Raw genomic sequence first — 16,615 nt, forward strand, 5'->3', positions numbered from 1 at the left:
AAAAGAGAAAGACTGTTGTGGGAACATTAAAAATCAAACATTTATACTGCTATTCCTATATAATTTATACCTAAGAGTAATCAAATAGTTCATGAGGGGAAGTTTCTCTTTATAGACATATTTTAGCTAATCAATAATCAAGAAAAGAAGAAATAGTCGACTTTATAATATCACTACTTTGCAGCCTCTACTGAATTAATGGATCTAAGCAATGATTATTAATGGCTAATAATATTACAAAAAGAGACACCAGGTATTATCTCCTCAAGATAATAAATACTATAAATAACAAATACTACCTATAAAATAGTCAAGTAAACACACACACACACACATACACACACACAGACACCCCTAATTCAGTCAAGTTTTTAGACCTACTACTTTATAGGAAATCCAAGGGACAGAAAAACAAGTTAAATGAAATGGAAATGCAATTAGCAAAATCTATATTATAGAGAATCTAAAACATAAACATTCCTTTTAAAAAATATATACTTTTATTGATTTCAGAGAGGAAGAAAGAGGGAGAGAGAGATAGAAACTTCAATGATGAAAGAGAGAATCATTGATCGGTTGCCTCCTGCACACACCCCCTACTGGAGATCTAGCCCGCAACCCGGGCATGTGCCCAGGGATTGAACCCAGGACCCTTCAGTCCAAAGGCCAATGCTCTATCCACTGAGCAAAACCGGCTAGGGCAACATTCCATTTCTTTAACCACATCTTAAGGAATAAGAAAAGAAAGATGGAAGGGGATCTGCAGATTAAGAGAGATTTAAGAGACATATTTACCAATAGTTGTTATATGAATCTTACTTGAATACTGATTCAAAAAAGTCATTACACAAACATACACATTTATAGGACTATCAGTAAATTACGAAAACTCCTTGGATTTTTAATTATACTACAAAATTTTGGAAGGAAAAAGTATTTTTACTTTTTTAAAACATATTTTTATTGATTTTTAGAAAGAGAGGAAGGCAAAGGGAAATCGAGAGAGAAATATCTGAGAGTGAAACATCAAATGGCTGCCTCCTGCATGCCTCCAACTGGGAAATGGAGCTCACAACCTGAGCATGTGCCCACTAGGAATCCAACCAACAACCTTTCGGTGCACAGAATGATGCCCAAATGAGCTACACTGGCCAGGGCACATTGTTACTTTTTGAAAGATTATATTTTAGAGATACATATTAAAATATTTTTCATAATTTACAAAAATAAGTTTATCTTAGAAATAATTTATTTTCACATTTAAAAATTTAATTAAAAATATTTTTGTAACTATGTATGATGACAGATGTTAACTACACATTATAGTAAGCATTTCACAATATAATTTTATCTCAGAAAAAAATTTTTAAATGTTTATTTTAAATAAAAATAATTTTATAAAAATAATGGGGGATTGAAGGATATATAGATGATATGAGATTAGCATATTTAATTCAATTTTTTTTCTTATTTTTTTCTTATTGTTACTAATGGTTGCTTAGTGACCTTAGAACACATTTATGTGTGTTTTTTAAGACTGAACATTTTTTTGTTCATTCTCACTTGAGGATATTTTTCCCCCCATTGATTTTCAGAGAAAGTGGAAGGGAGGAAGGCAGCTGGAAAGAGAGAGAGAAACATTGATGTAAGAGGTGCTTTCCCTTCCCTGGAGCACGCCTTTCCCTTTCCCTTTTGTGCCCACCCCCAACTCTTCCAGGATATTTTTTCGTTTTTGTAAGAGAACATTTATTGGGTAAATTAATTTGACACATAAATTAAGAACTGCTAATGCTGGTAATGGGTTCTTAGGATTCATTAAACTACATTTTCCATGTGATGTGGGAAAATGCTATTAAAAAAAGTTTCATTTTTAGGAAATTGTGTAGGCAATGTATTAAAAGACCTATTGGGGGCAGAGACGGGCTAGAAGGAGTCAATAGGAGAAAAATAGGAGATATCTATAATACTTTCAACAATAAAGATTTTTAAAAAAAGACCTATTGGATTTTTCTTTAGTACTAAAATAAGAACTTTACATAAATAAATCATACTTTAATCTAGAAAAAAAATTTTAGGTAGTGGTCAAAAAAAGTGATTCTCAAATATCTAAGCTAATTCTAGAAACTATGCTTCAAATTAGCAAAAGTAGTTCAATATTAGAATTAATGGTGATAAAATAGAAAAAATGTGAGGAGTTCTAAGTATTTATTCTGTCACATTAGCTTGGATACATTAGGGAAAATATGAAACATGATTGTGCATCAGTTTCTATATCTATAATAATGTGTTTAATAATTTATACCAGACAGGGGTAATTAATAATTAGCAGAATGTCTGATATTCAATAATTTATTTTTTTTAAATATATTTTTATTGATTTCAGAGAAGAAGGGAGAGACAGATAGAAACATCAATGATGAGAGAGAATCATTCATCAGCTGCTTCCTAGATGTCCCACACCGGGGATCAAGCGTGTAATCCGAGCATATGCCCTAACCTGGTTCACAGGTCACACTCAACCACTGAGCCAGCCCAGCCCGGCATAAAGACTCTTTTTTAATTGAGGTGTAACTGACATGAGAAAGACTCCTGAATGGGATACAGACAATTACTGAAAATGATGAAGGAAGAGTGACTGAATAATGCATATAATAATAACAGTGTATGGTCAGTTTGTGCACTAATTCAAAATCTAAACAATCAGCTGAACTATTAACCATCTGGATTAAGAAATGATTTCAATAATAATTCAAAAGAAAAATTGAGGCTGGGCTATATTCAAATTAATGTTTAACAGTGAAAGTCCAAAAGGGATGAATTAAGTTTTGCTGAATATTTTCTTTATAGTTTTAAACAAATATATCAGATATGGATGATTTTATTATATAAACGTTTACATCTTCCTGAATCAATTCGTTTGATATATTCTTACTTTGCTGTATTATTGCTTAATAAGGTATAAATCACAAATTATTTTAATAGTAAGTACTTTTGCAAAAAGTGTGTGTGTGTGTGTGTGAAAACTCAGAATGTCAAGAAATGAATAGGCTTAAAGGTACCAAATTAATGTCATCCCCACCTCCTCTTAGTAGCAGAGAGACTAGATGTTAATCTCTCTTTTGCAGAAGCCACAAGCCATTCACTGGAGAGAGAAAGGCCAATAAGAAGCCAATGGCCCTGGTTGGTGTGGCTCTCAGTTGGTTGAGCAGAGTCCTGCGCATTAAAAGGTCCGGGGTTCAATTGCTAGTCACAGAAACCAATTGATGTTTCTCTCTCAATCAATGTTTCTCTCATTTTCTTCCTCTCTCTCAAATTAATAAAACCATATTTTTTTAAAAGTTAAGCCCTGGCTGGTGTGCTCAATGGTAAGAGTGTTTGCCCACACACCAATGGGTCTCGGGTTCAATTTTGGTCCAGGGCACATAGCTGGGTTGTGGGTTTGGTCTCCCCCTCTGCTCGGGGTGCCCACAAGGAGGCAACTGGTCAATTAGGCTCTCTCACATTGATGTGCTTCTTTTTTCTTTTTTGTAAGAGAATATTTATTGAGTAAATTACAGAGGGAGAAAAAGTAATTTCTAGAAAAAATGGGCATAGGAAATAAGTTATAGAGGTAAAGGAAGGCCCCTTGGAGCTTGAATGAGAGAGCTAATGGTTAGTTATGCCTGAGGAGTTAGTACGGGTGGCACGTGAGGGAAAGGGAAAGGTGTGCTCCAGGGAAGGGAAAGCACCTCTTACATCAATGTTTCTCTCTCTCTTTCCACCTCCCTTCCTCCCTTCCACTTTCTCTGAAAAGCAATGGGGAAAAAATATCCTCAAGGGAGAATAAACAAGAAAAAGTTCAGTCTTAAAAAAACACACAAATGAAGTCTATGGTCACTAAGCAACCAATAGTAACAAGAAAAAAATTTTTGAATAACATTTTTAGAGCACCAGCCGGTTTTGCTCAGTGGATAGAGCGTCGGCCTGGGGACTAAAGGTCCCTGGTTCAGTTCCAGTCAAGGGCACATGCCCAGGTTTGGGGCTCGGATCCAATAGGGGGCATGCAGGAGGCAGCTGATCAGTGATTATCTTTCATCACTGAAGTTTCTCTCTCTCCCTCTTTCTTCCTCTCTGAAATCAGTAAAAATACATATATTTTTAAGTCCTATAAAATGATATTTTTAGATTGGTAAGGTATGTACATATATAATATCTTAATAAAAAATGAGGGGGAAAATGACATTTTCAGAGAGTTAGGAGCCTAAGAATAGCAGTTAAATTGTCCTAGCACAGATGTCCTTCAACTTTTGAAGATATGAAAAAGTTAAGTCTAATTGTTAAACTTATGAAAGCAACATAAAAATCTTTTTCTAAAAGGCATTTTTAAAGCCACATACCGGCAGCCAGTAAATATTTAACCAACTCCAGGTGTCCTTCCTGAGAAGCTTCCATGAGAGGTGTGGAGCAGCCAAGTTCTATATCAGCCCCTGCCTTAATCAGGAAGTCTGCAACCTCAGAAAATCCTCCACAGCAAGCCAAAGTCAAAGCTGTTTCTTGGGTCTCTTCTGTCTGGGCATTTATATTTGCTCCTGAGAAGAGCATAAAGATAGATAAAATAGTTACAAAATAATTAAAGTAATTGTTTTGAATTATAATAATCATCTCTATCATCTCTGCTTCTGGAGTTCAGTCCAGAGTCTTGATAATTTACCATCAATGCAAAACAATATTTCAGTTGTAGTAAACTTCATTGATATTGACACATACATCCAAAAGAAATTAATTTTTGTTAAGGAAGTAAAACTACTTTACCTTGTGCTAAGAGTAGTGCCACCATCTCCTCATGTCCTTCCCGAGCAGCTTCCATCAAGGGAGTGTATCCTTCATCATTAACTTCTTCAAGATTTGCTCCCCTTTCAATAAGTAGAGCTGCCAATTCAACATGTCCTCCACAGGCAGCTAGTGTTAACGGCGACTCGAATGAATCTGCAGGCATGTTCACTTGAGCACCACTATCCAAAAGCAAACGTGCTACTTCTACATGTCCATCCTATAGATTTCAAAAAGTAAAATAAGAGGAAGGAAATTATTTGGAAATTTTTAAAGTGCCAAAAGAGACTGAGAAAACATAGAAAAATGCCGTTTAGATGCATACACATTATCATGCCCATCTGAGCAACTTAAGATCTACGGTATCTTATCAAAAGCCCATTAAAATTATTTTACCTTATTTTTGAACAAACCCAACATTTTCTAAAATAATCATACTTGTGACATACAGTGACAATTCCAAATAATTTTGATTTTCTATCTTCTCTGAAGTTCAAAAAAACTGTTAAATCTATAGTAGACAAAAGTATCTCAAAAAATGTTTATACTACTAGAGCTATACCCTCAAACTTAGGTGTCATGTTTAAGTGTAAAAATTACATTAGATCTATTTAAGAAACAAAGACTTGGCAAAAAAATAACTACAAATTCTATGAGATCATTACCACTTGGGATTATGTCAAGGTAAACTCCGAAGGACTGATATTACCCTATATTTTTTCTTGTCACTAGCTTGCTGCAATGAAGCAATGAATTTTACAAAGATGTAAAACTAAGTATCTTAGTAAGGCCATTAACTAAATATTCTCCTAGAGGGTATTCATTCTATACTTCTCTCTCACCATAAATACCCTCTATCAGTTTAAAATTCTTAAATTAAAAAATTTATGTAGGCCTTAACTCTTGCTGTGGCATATAAAGTCAGATGTCATGTTATTCAATATTTTTCAAATGACCAAAATATTGCTAATGAAAAGAAAGACTGAATACAAAACTAAGGTTTTATAAGGTTGGGCAATTCTTTCTTTTTTTTTTATTATAAATATATTTTATTGATTTTTTACAGAGAGGAAGGGAGAGAGATAGAGAGCTAGAAATGTCGATGAGAGAGAAACATCGACCAGCTGCCTCCTGCACACCCCCACTGGGGATGTGCCCGTGACCAATGTACATGCCCTTGACCGGAATCGAACCTGGGACCTTTCAGTCCACAGACCGATGCTCTACCACTGAGCCAAACCGGCTTCGGCGGGCAATTCTCTTATTAAAAAAATAATTAAAGAAGCCTTACTTAAATGTCGGATTTTGGCAACCATCAAGAGTTTCATTATACTTAACTAAATAACTAACCTAGCTTTAATCATTTTTGATACAATACCAAAGACAAATGACTTCACATTAAAATTATAGTTTTACTAATCTACTTTTTTGTTTGCTTTACTAATTCATCAAATATATGTAAAATAAAATATATTTTAACCAAATCATTGTAATATGTGGTATCTGAAATACATTTCTAATTGAAAAGAAAATAAGGATTTATAAGTGTTTATAGATCAGGGCACTACTGAATTGTGCTGAACTACTGAAGGCTCCTAATAAATTGTTTTGCTTGAACTTATGTGAATTTTTAAAGATTCTTTATGGATTCTGTTATCATATCTTGAGTACATGTATTAAAAGAGAAACTATACTAAGCACTTTTTGATATTAATGAACAATATTAATTTTGCCAACAGAATAATAAAATAAATAACCCACTCTTAAAGGTCTAATATCATTATTAAAAAAAATTTTTTTTTTAATTCTAAGACTTTAAATGTCCTAGCCATAGAACAATAGGTGGTATTGGACTTAACTATAAAAGTTAGAAAAAAATAGATAAAACAATGGGAGGCATTGGGCAGCTAGAGTTATGATCACTGAAAGAAGGGAACAATGAGATGAACTGGACATTCACTTCAGTTTGTTTTTTTTCAAACCACAGCCAAAGGAAATAGAACCTAAACAAAGAGTGAACATTTCTAAGGGTAAAGGGAACAAAACCAGAACACAGGTAAGCCAAAATACTTAGGAGTTGGAGAGTGTGAGCAGGATAACTGAGAAATAGAAGATATAGAGGAGTCCCAAAAATCTATATAAAGACATAGTTAAGATGGTAAATTTTATGTTGTGTATTTTACCACATTAAAATAATGGGGGAGGGGGGATTTAAAAAGTGTATCAGTGAGTTGGAAATGACAGTCAAGACTGCCTTTTGTACTGTTACCTACACTGAGAGATTTATTATCAAAAAGTAAATAAAATAGATATTTCCCTTTCCCTCTTTAGTATTATCAAAATTTTAAAAATCTATTGATATCGCCGGGACCGGTTTGGCTCAGTGGATAGAGCACTGGTCTGCGGACTGAAGGGTTCCGGGTTTGATTCCAGGCAAGGACATGTACCTTGGTTGCGGGCATATCCTCAGTGGGGGGTGTGCAGGAGGCAGCTGATCGATGATTCTCTCTCATCGATGTTTCTAACTCTCTATCCCTCTCTCTTCCTCTCTGTGAAAAATCAATAAAATATATTTAAAAAAATCTATTGATATCGTAATATTTTTCTAAAAATATAAAATTAATCCTTAAAGAGTTAAACAAAGATGACCTTTACTTCCCCCAAAATCTTAAGTGAGTACAATTTATAATTACCATGCAAGCCTCCATTAAGGCAGTGTGCATCTCATCTGTTTTGTGCTCTTGATCTGCACCAGCATCAAGGAGAAAGCGAACCATATCCAAATGGCCTTCAAAAAAGAACACACATTTTAAAACTATATTTCTAAAGAATTGAGTATTAATTTAATATGAAGTATTAAAATGGGAAATATTTTTCTTTCAGATGTTTATACAAAAATTTTGCATTGAATAAATAAATGACAGTTTTACAAAATGAATACAAAATAATAAGTAGCCTCTCAGCAAGGTATTTACATTGTTAAAAATTAAATTAGTCCAAAGCACATAATTCAAATAATAATACTTATTCTTTTTCTTAATCTATACAAACTATCAATCTATACAAACACTGAAATCAAATAAAATGCCAGGTAAAGTATGTTTGGATCATTTTTCAGAAAAACAGCTTTAAAATAATAACCATAAACTCACTTTGGGAATGAAAACTCCATCAAAATAATTTCAATCCTCTTGATACATTTAATATTTAAAAAAACACCTTAATAGTCAATAAGAAAAAGACAAACATTCTAGTAGCAAAATGGATGGACATAAAATGGTAATGTAAAATAATGCAAATTAATATTAAGCTTCATGAATATTAAACTTGATGAAAAATTATTAAACCTTCCTATTAAACAAATGCAAATTAAAATAACACACCATTTTTTACTATAAAAATGGCAAATATTAAGAAGAATGATAATACCCAGTGTTGGTGAGGGTGTAGGATAAGGTAAAGGGCACTCTCAAACACTGCTGATGGGAGTATAAATTGGTTCAACCTTTCTAGAAAGCAATTTGGCAATATGTATCAAAAACCTTAAAAATGCCCATACCCTTTGACCCAGCAATTTCATTTCCAGGAATTTAGCCTGAGGAAATAATCAGAGATTAGGCAAAGATGTCTGTACAAGTATGTTATCACAGTGTTTTTAACAGTAGTGAAAGAAAACCTGGGAACAATTCATATGTCCAAAAATAGGCAATTATGGTGCATCCATTTGATGTATTTGACAGAGACTGCTAGCTCCCTCTTCAATATCCATTCTCTCAAATGTTCCTAACTAACAGAACTCTGATTTTATCTGAGTGGCTACAAGACTACATTTCCCAGCCTCCCTTGTTGCTATGTGTGGCCAATGAAATGTAAGTGGGAGGCCTGGAGCAGCGGCTGCCAGGCTGGGAGTGGCCAGGCCCGGAGCAGCCGGGTCTGGTGCGGCCAGGCCCGGAGCAGCAGCTGCCAGGCTGGAAGCGGCCAGGCCCTGAGCAGCCGGGTCGGGTGCGGCCAGGCCCGGAGCAGCAGCAGCCAAGTCCAGAGCAACAAGGTCGGGAGCGGCAGTGACCAGACCCGGAGCAGCTGGTTGTGGAACGAACCAGAGCAACAGAGGCCAGGCCCGAAGCAGCCAGACCCGGAACAGCTTGCTCCTCGCCTGCCCCTGCCCCACGGCTGCCTCTCAGACATGGCTGGAAACTTTTGTGGGAACTTGAGGGTCTGCTGAATCAAGTGATGAAGGCTTAGATCTGGATGTGTTGAGTTAGTATAGCGCTGGGATGTTGATCTGTGAGTGCCTTGGGTGGGGCCTGGATGAGGCTGGTTGACCTATTTGGAAATGTCTTTTGTGTGAAGTGTATCATTGGGCATGTGGAGGTATTATTGATATGAGAAAATGCTGAGTAACTGATTTACTATCTGAAAAGGGATTTACTATCGGGGAAAGGGAGGGAGGATGAGACTGAACATAAACTGTGCACCTATGGATGAGGACAATGAGGGATGGGGAGGGGGCGGAGGGTGGGATGGGAACCTGGTGGAGGGGGGAAGAAATGAGCAACCTTTGTAATAATATGAACAATAAAGATTGATTAAAAAAAAAAAAAAAGAAATCTAAGTGGGAGCTAGCTATATGGCAGAACTACTAGGAAAATTTCTTAAAGGTAGCTTAATTGGAAGCATCCCCAATTTGCCCTTACCCTCTTCCTCCTTCCTAGACTATGTATTCCTGGGGCCATAGCTACCACCTTGGCAACCTTGAGGATAAAGACCAGATACTAGGATAGTGAAATAGAAAAACAGAATGCTGAGATCTAGATAATAAAACCACCATACTAGTTCTAAACAGCCCACATTGGATTTAAGTAAAAGAGAAAAGGCTTCTCTTTTGTTTAGATTATAGGTTTTGCAGCCAAATAAACTACTAAATGCAATAGTGAAATACAATGTAACCATCAATAGTTGTATGACAAAAATACTGAGATGGCAAAATGTTTAGTATGTACTGCTAAAATATAAGCAGACTATAAAATATGTTAGAGTATGATTGTTTAATTTAAAAATACAGGCATACCCCGTCTTATTGTGCTTCACAGATGTTTTTAAAAAATAAATTAAAGGCAAGACCCTCCACCTGCAAAAAGATTACAGTATACTTCATTTCAAGACTGCTTCAAAACAGTTGTCTGAAATGGAATCCACAATATCTCCAAGATATGCCTGTGTATATATACATTTGCTTATAAATATTCTTGCCATTTTAAATTTTATTTTCTTTATGCTCATCTGTGTTTTTCAGGTTTTTTGAATAAAGTATGATTATTATATTATTTAAGTGTGAATTATTTGTTAAATAAAGGCTGGAAAAATCATATAAAACAAAAGTCATTAAAGAATGGAAACCCTCTAGAACTGTGCTAAGAGTCAGTTGACTTTATAGCTAATTGAATAAATTTGAATTAAAATAAAAAAGAAATATACTAAACTTTAGGAAATAAAGGCTAAAATGTACTTTGTATATAATCTGGTGTAAGCTAGATCATTTTATAGCACAGGGAAAACATAAGCAATATAAAGTTAAATCAATACTCAATACTCAAATGTTCGAAGTTGTTATTTTAAAAGATCCTAGTCATACATATATAGAGTACCTTTGTAGCAGGCAAGTGTAAGAGCACTTTCTTTGAATTCGTTAGAATGAGTGTTGATGCCTGCCCCATGATCTAGAAGAACTCTTGCAACTTCCACATGACCTGCACTGGCTGCTTCCATTAAGGGAGTATGTCCATTTTCATTATGATCTTCTATATTTGCACCTTCATTAAGTAGCACTTTCACAATGTCAACAAATCCTCCAGCACAGGCATAAGTCAATGCAGTGTTTCCTAACAAAGAACCAAATATATACAAAATTATGACAGAATGGATAAAATTATGATTATGCTACTGCTTTAGTTCTACCTCTTCCATTTTCTTGCATAAAGGAATAAACTATCATCTCAAGTTTTTCTGTTGTACTATAATAGTTAGAAACAACACCTTAATTTTCTTACTAATTAAAAGGTTTATTATAAATTTACCACTCTTCACATTTCCTTAGTTCAAGATTAAGAACCATCTTGAAAAATCACTTTCAACATATTTTTATCTAAAATATTCTATTATATCATTTATAATTATTCCTTTTTCTCTCAATGCTGTACAACTTAGAAACAATTAATTTTATTTCTATATAGATTCATTTCTTGTAGCTCTTCTTTATCTTTACAGATTTGTTCATAAGACAATTAATTATTTTAGGTACATTTTCCTTCTGAAACATATCTTCAATCTATATTTAGTAACCTAGTGAGACATATATAAATTGCCCTCAGCATAACTCCTTCTAAAGAAAAATTTATTTAAAAGGTCATTATCCTTTGGTTTACCACTTATTTCTTTCATGATTTTTAAAGACTTTTGAAGATATCTAATTAATCTGTATTTTACTCAGATTCTAAACAAGGCCTAAGATTATTCTGTAGATTTCCATTGGAATCAAATTTTTATCTTTCAAGTTATAATTAATTTTATCAATTTATTTTTTTCAAACTCACACATAATTTTCTATATACCTGTTGCAGACTGGGAGTTGACATTTGCATCATGAAGAAGCAATAATTTCACAATATCTAAATAACCTCCACTGGATGCTGCCATTAAGGGAGTTATGTCTCCTTTAGTCCCTCGATCTTCAACATCAGCATGCATAGCAAGCAATACCTTTAAAACACAAACACACAGAGAAATTATCAATTTTTACTATTAACATTATTTCTAGAGAATACACTAAATCTGGGAAAATACTCTTTTAGAGTGGGGGGGGGGTGGTAATAAAAAATAATCACCTTTGGGAAAATATGCCAGCATGTGGTGCTCAAAACACCAAGTTAGATGCTATATTTTTACAATACCATTACATATTAATGTTTAAGTATTTAATCACATTACCCATCCGATTCTATAATGGAACTGCTCTTGTCAAATAATTGGTATTATGCTTGGGATTATCTAGTAAGAGAACAGTAAAACTACACTCACAAGTTAGAAACTGATAAACAATGGCTATTTCCCAATATTGTTCCAACAGAAGGAAAAATTTAAAAGAATTGGAATAATCTGGCAAAATGAAAATAATTCATCACTTTCTATTATAGCTGCATATTATTTCTAAGTGTTTATTCATTAGGACTAGTTTTGAGTAAATGGTAGAAAAATGGACCATGCCTAGTTGCATGTACAGGCAACAAATTAATTATGTATCAGTTTCTGTTTTACCTACTGCCAAGAAGGAAAGACGTTGGCCTATAATTATAATTTTTTATTAATGATAAAATAAAATATCAAAACCCTTCAATAATTTTAATTATTTAAAATACCAAAGATTATTTCTGCTTACTTGTGCTAATTCATAATACCCTGCTGAACAAGCCAAACACAGCAGGCTTTCTCCTTCTTCTGTATGTTCATTTACACTTCTGCCTTCATCTAATAATTTACGAACAGCATTTACATCACCATCTGAACAAGCTTCTGCCAGACTGCGCCTGAAAATAAAATCATCAACAATTAAGCAACCCAGGGTTCCATGATCATAAATTACATTAAGTATAAGTAATCATACATAGAAAAATATTGGTATAATAAAAAACAAAATTGTGAGGAGAATCCAAGATGGCTGCTCGGGTAGGCAACTAGCCGCAGCCGCACACAACAATTTCAACAAAATACAACTAAAATATAAAATGGACATTACCCAGAACTACAGGAAAGTCGACTGACTGGAAATTCTACAACAAGAAGCAAGGAGAAAACCAGAAGGAAGCGCGGAGGAGCTGTAAAAGCCCAAGGTACGGAGACACGCGGCGCGCACGGAGAGGACAGAGCCGGAGAGGAGGGAGGCCGAGTGCCTGGCTGGCAGTCCCAAGCGGGAAGGAGAGAAAAGCTACGACTGTGCTGGGCCTAGCTCCAACTGCTCTGAACCCCAATTCTAGGCCAGACCCCGGGGACCCAGGCTCATCCATAGGGAGCTGGGCTGTAAGGCGGGACTCCAGGGAAGCGGCAAAAGGAGGTCCCGGAGGCGCGCACACTGCGCACAGAGAAGGGCCGGCCGGCTGTGCCACGGGATTGCCCTGACAGGAAGGAGACAGGGGTTCCAGACTGCTCTGAACGCCACCTCCAATCCCACTACCAACTGAACTGAACCCCAATACCGGACTCCTTGGGGGAGAGCATAGACAGTTTGGCAGCAGGCGAAAATCGAGGGCACCTTTCTCTCAGAGGCGCTCGCAACAAGTACTGAAGGACCCTGAGTCTCAGGAGTCGCATAGGGCGGGGCTGACGGAAGCCAAGGCTGTAGGCTCCACCCTGAAACCCCGCCCCATCAGGAAAGCTGCCTGCGAAAATGCCTAAACCAAATAGATCACAAACGAAAGAAATGGAGGACAAAAAGCGACTGGATATAGAGTTCAAAACCACACTTATAAGGTTGTTCAAGAATCTCCTAGAAAAGGCCGATAAAATAAACAAGACCTATGAGGATATGAAAAGGGATCAACTAGAAATAATAAGGAATCAACAAGAAATAAAGAATACATTGTCTGAAATAAAAAATATTTTATGGAGTCCTAAAAACAAAATGGAAGATCGCAAGAATCAAGTCAAAGATTTGGAACATAAAGAGCCAGAAGACACTCCTCCGCAGACGCAAGAAGGCCAGAGAATCCAGAAAGTTGAAGATAATGTAAGAAACCTCTGGGACAACTTCAAGCGAACCAACATCAGAATTATGGGGGTCCCAGAAGATGAGAGAGAGCAAGATATTGAAAACATACTGAAAGAAATAGTGACAGAAAACTTTCCCCACCTGGTGAAAGAATTAGACTTACAAGTCCAGGAAGCGCACAGAACTCCAAACAAAAGGAATCCAAAGAGGACCACACCAAGACAAATCATAATTAAGATTCCAAGAGCAAAAGACAAAGAGAGAATATTAAAAGAAGCGAGAGCAAAGAAGGTAGTTACCTATAAAGGAGCACCTATACGATTGTCAGCTGATTTCTCAACAGAAACCATGCAGGCCAGACGGGAATGGCAAGAAATATTCAAGGTGATGAATAGCAAGAACCTACAGCCAAAGATAATCTATCCAGCAAAGCTATCACTCAGATTCAAAGGTCAGATAAAGAGCTTCACTAATAAAAAAAAGCTAAAGGAGTTCATCACCACCAAACCAGAATTATATGAATTGCTGAAGGGGGTTCTTTCTGAAGAGAAAGTAAATAAAGATAAAAATTATGAACAACAAATACGTAACTATCAACAAGTGAATCTAAAAACCAAGGAAACTAAAAAAAAAAAAAAAATCTGAGGAACAATATTAACTGTTGAATATAATAGAATCAGAGGTATGGAAGGGGAGTGAACTGTTTATTCTTGGGGAAAAGGGGAGAGGGGGATGTTGGAAGAGACTGAACATAAACTGTGCACCTATGGATGAGGACAATGGGGGGTGGGGAAAGGGCAGAGGGTGGGGTGAGAAGGGGGGGGAAAGGAACATTTGTAATAATATGAACAATAAAAATTTATTAAAAAAAATTGTATGAATACCTTTTTTACTGAGCATCTTGTTTTGCAATACTTATTCATGGATGTCAAGAAAGCCAGAATAAGTGAATATGAAATAGTTGTAATTTTTATATTCTAAAATATCCTAACATATTATCATATTAAACTTTAAATAAAGTTTTTTAAAGCTATTAGATGCACAAGTTATTTTATTTTTATTTGTTGATTTAGAGAAAGAGGAAGGGAGAGAGAGAGAGAGAGAGAGAAATTCGATTTGTTGTTCCATTTATCTGGGATTGAACCCACAAGCTTGGTGTACTAGGATTATGCTCTAACAAACCGAGCTATCCCAGATGGGCTAGATGCACAAGTTTTTAAATAATACTATATTAGTGTAATAATTCTCAAAGATATTTGGGATATAATCCTATGGTTTAAAATTTTATTCGGTAATAGTAGAAGGTAAAAAATCTAAGTAATTTTATTGCAGAATGATTATTAACAAAATCCATGAGTTTCAAACTTAATGTGCATACAAATCACCCATGTTTCTTATTAAAATGCAAATTCTGAATCAGATCCAAATTCTGCATTTAAAAATATATATATTTTATTGATTTTTTACCGAAAGGAAGGGAAAGGATAGGGTTAGAAACATCGATGGGAGAGAAACATCGATCAACTGCCTCCTGCACACCTCCTACTGGGGATGTGCATCCCCTTGACTGGAATTGAACCAAGGACGCTTCAGTCCACAGGCTAATGCTCTTTATCCACTGAGCCAAATCAGACAGGGCCAAATTCTGCATTTCTAATAAACTGTGAGGTGATGCTGATACTGCTAGTACATGAACCATATCTGAGTAGCAAGCACCCAAAAATTATTGCATTAACAACCCATTTTATTTATTATTTCCCCCAGTGTTATTGAGCCATAATTGGCATAAAGCACTGTACAAATTTAAGGTGATTTGACTTACATATATTATGAAATAACTACAATAAGTTTAGTTTACATCCATCATCTCATTTAGATACCAAAAAAGTGGGGGTGTGGGGGTTGTTGTTGTGCTGAGAACTCTTTAAGATTTACTCTCTTAGCAATTTTCAACCATTTAATTTATTATTATTCAAAGCAATTAATTTCAAGTTTACTCCTGTAACTGTTAGAAAAAGTAACTTCCTTAGAAATGGAAACCAGATCTTATTCAGTTTGTTTTCTCACACTCTACTATAGTACATTCCACAAGGACACTCGATGAATATGAGTAGAATGTACAAATAAAAATATAATATTCATTTTTATATCCATATTTATATATACATTTATATATCAACTTAAAATACAAGAGTGGGCAAAAGTAGGTTTGCAGTTGTTCATACACAAAAAGACATGCAGGTTATGATTGTTACAATGGCTTTATTAATTCAAAAGAATATCACTATGACACAGTAAACATACTTTTGTCCACCCTATATAAACCCACTTGACTAAAATTTATAAGCCCCTCCAAAAGATATATTTAACCAAAATTTGCCATTCAAGAAAACATCTAATATCCAGCAGAAGTCATTAAACACATACGTGTCTATTTGTCCTGCATTGTGGCCGTTTTCTGCTTTCATTCGTGTCAGTGCAGCAGCAGCTTCATCCAGCGCACAACTTACTGAGGATGTTAATCTCCGGAGTACCTCAGGATCTGCAAAAGCTTTACCATCAGCAGTTGACAATTTGCCAATTCCTTCAGTGTGTGTCAAGCAATCAGAAGTGCAGGGGAAGAAAACCATAAAAGTGCAAATTGTAATTACATTTCTAAACATTATTAGCTAAGGCAAAAATGATATAATCTCCATAATAAAGCTGAAAGAATATTAGGCTAATAATTTCAATTTTGCTACTAATGTCAAAAGACCATCCATAACCACCTACATTTTAATTTTTCCATCTTTACATTCAGTGCATATAATATTAATTTGTTCTCTACTTAACACCAAATGTAACTTAATATGATGCTTATTTTAGCAAATAATGAGATTTCCTTCAAAGTTTCTAGTCATACCATAAGATCTCTAGGACAGAATTATATTTGTCTATAAACTGTTTTCAGTAGCAACAAAGGGGATATACTGTAATGTTCAACAAACAATCCAATAGTTTCTTCCTTTGGCCAAATAGACACTTAGAACCATATTCTAGGGCCACATT

The 16,615-nt window shown here is 35.2% G+C and overlaps 1 protein-coding gene across 11 annotated transcripts in view; it reads right to left on the reverse strand.

Annotated features, from left to right (window-relative positions):
- The window catches only part of LOC118710974 (ankyrin repeat and KH domain-containing protein 1), a 124,225-nt gene that overhangs the window by 76,154 nt on the left and 31,456 nt on the right, over positions 1-16,615 (reverse strand). For all 11 annotated transcript variants that reach the window (XM_045576908.1, XM_036423828.2, XM_045576907.1 and 8 more), the window contains exons 3-9: positions 15,995-16,151; positions 12,242-12,389; positions 11,418-11,565; positions 10,455-10,688; positions 7,503-7,597; positions 4,792-5,029; positions 4,377-4,568 (exon numbers count right to left, since the gene is read on the reverse strand). In XM_045576908.1, coding sequence (XP_045432864.1) covers positions 4,377-4,568; positions 4,792-5,029; positions 7,503-7,597; positions 10,455-10,688; positions 11,418-11,565; positions 12,242-12,389; positions 15,995-16,151 — 1,212 coding nt within the window. The remainder of the gene's footprint in view (positions 1-4,376; positions 4,569-4,791; positions 5,030-7,502; positions 7,598-10,454; positions 10,689-11,417; positions 11,566-12,241; positions 12,390-15,994; positions 16,152-16,615) is intronic.

Source organism: Pipistrellus kuhlii, unplaced genomic scaffold (genome assembly GCF_014108245.1).
Source record: "Pipistrellus kuhlii isolate mPipKuh1 unplaced genomic scaffold, mPipKuh1.p scaffold_m20_p_8, whole genome shotgun sequence".
Classification (NCBI taxonomy): Eukaryota; Metazoa; Chordata; class Mammalia; order Chiroptera; family Vespertilionidae; genus Pipistrellus; species Pipistrellus kuhlii.